This window comes from Cibotium barometz, chromosome 53 (assembly GCF_041138505.1).
Source record: "Cibotium barometz isolate CiBa-2024 chromosome 53, ASM4113850v1, whole genome shotgun sequence".
NCBI lineage: Eukaryota > Viridiplantae > Streptophyta > Polypodiopsida > Cyatheales > Cibotiaceae > Cibotium > Cibotium barometz.
This window is the reverse complement of record NC_141098.1, coordinates 31,192,084-31,196,035: the sequence shown is the minus strand read 5'-3', so window position 1 is coordinate 31,196,035 and position 3,952 is coordinate 31,192,084. Positions and strand designations below refer to the sequence as shown.

Sequence of the window (3,952 nt, the reverse complement as noted above, 5' to 3'; positions counted from 1 at the left end):
TAGATTAGAAATGACTTGGTGTGCATTCTCTCCAAAAGTAACCACACAATGCATGAGTGCCGAGTCTTGAGAGAAAGAGGGAACTATTAAGAGACTAATGTTATGTAGAAGGGGAAGAGAAGGGTGTGAGTGTGAATGGACTTAAGGTCCACTAGCTCATCTATTTAAAGGTGGAGCTAGGAGGCATTTTGTATGGAGCAAGGCCTAGTTGTATTCATAAATAACTTAATAAGCAAGATATTGTTCTTGTATTTTGTGAGTTCTTTTCCTCCACACACTTGATCTAGCATGAGCACCACGTTTTCTCAACATGGTATCAGAGCCTAGGTTGATTAGGCCCCTTGTGGTGTAGATTAAGTCATTTTTCCTCATTTTTCCCTTATCTTCTACTTGTGGAGCTCAACCCCCTAGCAGTGGAGGAGCTCTACCAGCTTGTAGAGGCCTCATCTTGAGGAGATCCCAACATGGGAGATGAAGAGCAAGTCCGAGTGCTTCCATTCGTACGGCAAATTCGTTGATTCGACCTCTCCATGCGGCAGCATTCTCTCTGTTGTTGCAGCCTGGCATCATTTTTTTGCTGTAGTGCTGGCCGTATAGCCATATGCCAGCTGTAGTCCATCATTAGCCATGGGACTTGAGGGCTTTGGTAGCCCACTCTCTGAGGACTCCACAGCTCAAATTTGAGCTCATTTGATGCACTGACCCACCGACTGCAGAAAAACCAGGTGGCCCTTCATTTTTTTCATGCAAGCTTTCCATTAAAGCTTCATAAGTGATTTTTTACTTGCTCTAATCCTTCCTCTCCCTTGCTCTAATCACCCAAGTGATGATGTGAATGATTGTTGGTGATTCTTCGCTTGAGTTTGAAGTGGTGCCAGCCACATGAGGTATCCATAAGCCTCATTCTCATCAAGCTCCATCATCAACATCACTTTCAAGCTTTCAAAGCTTTTCAAAATGTGCTTATGAGCACTAATAGTGTTGTTTAATACTAATAAAACTGTTAATCCAACAAAGGGGAGTTATGCTAAGATATTTTTAAACACTAAGAGTGTTATTAAACACTAATGGTGAATCTAATCACCAAAATAAGTGTCATTAGACACTAAAAATGTGCTTTTAAGCACTAATTATGATTTTTAAACACTAATGGTGATCTTAATTACCAAACAAAGTGTTGCTTAACACTAATGTGGTCTTAACCATCAAAGGAGGAGGTCTTTAACACTAAGGAGGCTCTTCTTCATCAACATTAAGGGCCGGGCACACACCATAAGTGCCACATTACAAGTCTTCATCATCGTCAACCCGTTTCTTCCAAGGAGAAATGGTGCAACCATGAACCATTGTCTTCATCCCATAAGCCAAAGAGGTTGAAGATTTCTGTAAGTGTGGGATAGTACTAGAGATAAGTGTGGGATAGTACTAGAGATGTGTGATTATATAGGAAAAATAGGTTATCCACTTTAATTCTCATTGGATTTCCTATCTAAGATTGATTGGATAATTAAGATAAACATAAAGATAATTAAAGATAAACTATTATCCACTTAAAAATCAATATTATTAATAATATTTATTAACAAGTCTAACAAGATATATAAATTTATCTTTTATTTTATAATTATATAACTGTATTTTCTTTTTTAATGTTTTTTTTAAATTTTATTCAAAGGTTTATCCTACATAAAATATTTTCAAGAAATATTAAATTTAAAATTTTATTTTTTAAAATTAAATAACATAAACTTTAAAAATAATATTATTGATCTAATTTCAAAATATAATCCTTTAAAATTAGTGATTTTAAATTCTTTTATATTAATAAGTTATATATATTTTATTATTTAAAATTTTATATTCTATCTCTCTAAATTACTAAATTAACTTTTGCCACGTGTCACATGCGTGCATGACACGTGGCATTCTCTTGACATGTGGCACTATTATGGCTGATGTGGCAATTCCATGATGTGACATGCCATGTCACCAAGTGCGAGGTGGCATGTAAAGGTGGCAAGAAGATGTTAGCCTATTTTTCTCTAATGATGTTACTTTAATTTTTATTAAGTTAAGATTTTTAAATCATCCTATTTTATTTGATATATTAATTTTATTTATATTTTATTTAGAATTATACTTATCAAAGTGTACATACAGTAGATGAGACACTAGTGAGTCATAGTCAACATTGCTTATGTGAAGACTCTTAACCATATTGGCAGCTTATTTTTCTCTAATGATGTTACTTTAATGTTTATTATGTTAGACTTTTAAATCATTCTATTTTCCTTGATATGTTAATTTCATTTTCATTAAGTTAGAGTTTTGAATCGTCCTATTCATGTACCGTTTGTAAGGGTGAGGGAGTTTTTGGGTTTTGTTTCTTTTGGGGAACAAGGGGGGTCATAGGGAAGGGTGGGGGGGGGATTTCGGAGCACGTATTTAGTCAAAATTTTTGAATTGTATGGTCTTAAGAAAATGTGCATGTGTGTGTGTGCACGCCCACACATGCATGTGCATGTGCATACATGTGTGTGTGTGCGCGCCCACATGCATGCGTTCATGCACACATGTGCCCCCACATGTAACCAATTATAATAAGGAGAACTTGTTATTTGAATCTAATTTTATTACAAATTGTACATTAGATGTTGACTTTATAACTGAAATGTGTGAAATTTCATTAGTTCAAATAAGGAATACTAAAATCCTTAGCAAGTTTTCTTTGAGTCCCATAGCCTCCCCCCTCCCATGGAGCCCCCCTCCCCCAAATGGTTGGTTGTTTCTTTGTGTGTTGAACTTTCAAAGCAATGGGAAAGGAGGCTCAACCTTGAACTTTCAAAACGGAAGCTTCCTTTCAATGGGAAAGGAAGCTCAACCTTGAACTAAGTATAATGTGTTTGAAAAAGTATGGATTTGGGGGGAAAAAGAGAGTATGTATGGATGTGGAGAAGCTTCCCCCACACCGCCCCAAACCACGGTCAAGTACTTGGGGTAGAATTGGCTTTTGTTGTGTGACCTATGCTTAGTGCGCAAGTTACATGAAAGAGTCGTGCGGAACACATCATCCTCATTGCGCACGTTGATTATATCATTGCATGAGTCAGCCACAAGAAAGATGGCGGTGGCGGCGCGCCCTGTGTACATAATCGCCGCTCCCCCCTCCCTCCGCCTCCTCAACGTGTTGTGAGCTTTTGATGAATGATTAGCCTATTTTCATAACCTTCATGGACGCTCATCAGTCAAGCTCCGGCGTAGAATTAAAGCCAGCTTACAGAGGAGTGCGGAAGCGCTCTTGGGGGAAGTGGGTGTCGGAGATTAGGGTCGGCAGTAACCCTACTTCAGGCGCTTCCTCCTGTAGGGCTCGCATTTGGCTGGGCTCCTACCTCACAGCTGAGGCGGCCGCGCAAGCCTACGACGTCGCCCTTCTCCTCCTCCGAGGGCCCAACGCCCGCCTCAACTTCCCTGCCGACACCTACCCCCCCTTCCTGCCTCTCCCGAGAGGTCCCGACTTCAACCTTTCCACCGTCCAAAGGGCCGCCATGGCCCAAGGCGCCGCTTTCGATCGGCGCACGGCCGTGAAGCCTAACTACACCGCCACCGCCCTGCGCACCACATAACCAGTTTACCACGTGTAATCAATCCAATTAATTCCATATCTAGGACATGCAACCTTTTGAGTCTATAAAAAGCTCACATTGGAACCTTTGTATCTTTCACCCACGCATTTGTTGGGACCAAAAGAGAGCTTTCACCTAGGCGGGCTTATCCCAAACGACCCCACGGCCCGTGGTGGCAAGGCACACTTGTGCACGTTCATGTGTGAGAGTTGTTTGTATCTGCCTACCTCCTCCCCCTCCGCCCCACTAAAATTATACGCTCTTCCTCTCTCTCTCTCCCCTCTCTCTCTCTCACCCAAGTGTGGTAGATTGGTTGGCTCATTTCCCTC

General features: G+C 40.5%; 1 protein-coding gene across 1 annotated transcript; it reads left to right on the top strand.

The window, feature by feature from the left end:
• The first annotated feature begins 3,230 nt into the window (after nucleotides 1-3,230).
• Nucleotides 3,231-3,623, top strand: LOC147608523 (ethylene-responsive transcription factor ERF011-like). The gene has a single exon (XM_086789450.1). It carries the CDS (start codon nucleotides 3,231-3,233, stop codon nucleotides 3,621-3,623), a length of 393 nt encoding a protein of 130 aa, XP_086645576.1.
• The last annotated feature ends 329 nt before the right edge of the window (nucleotides 3,624-3,952 follow it).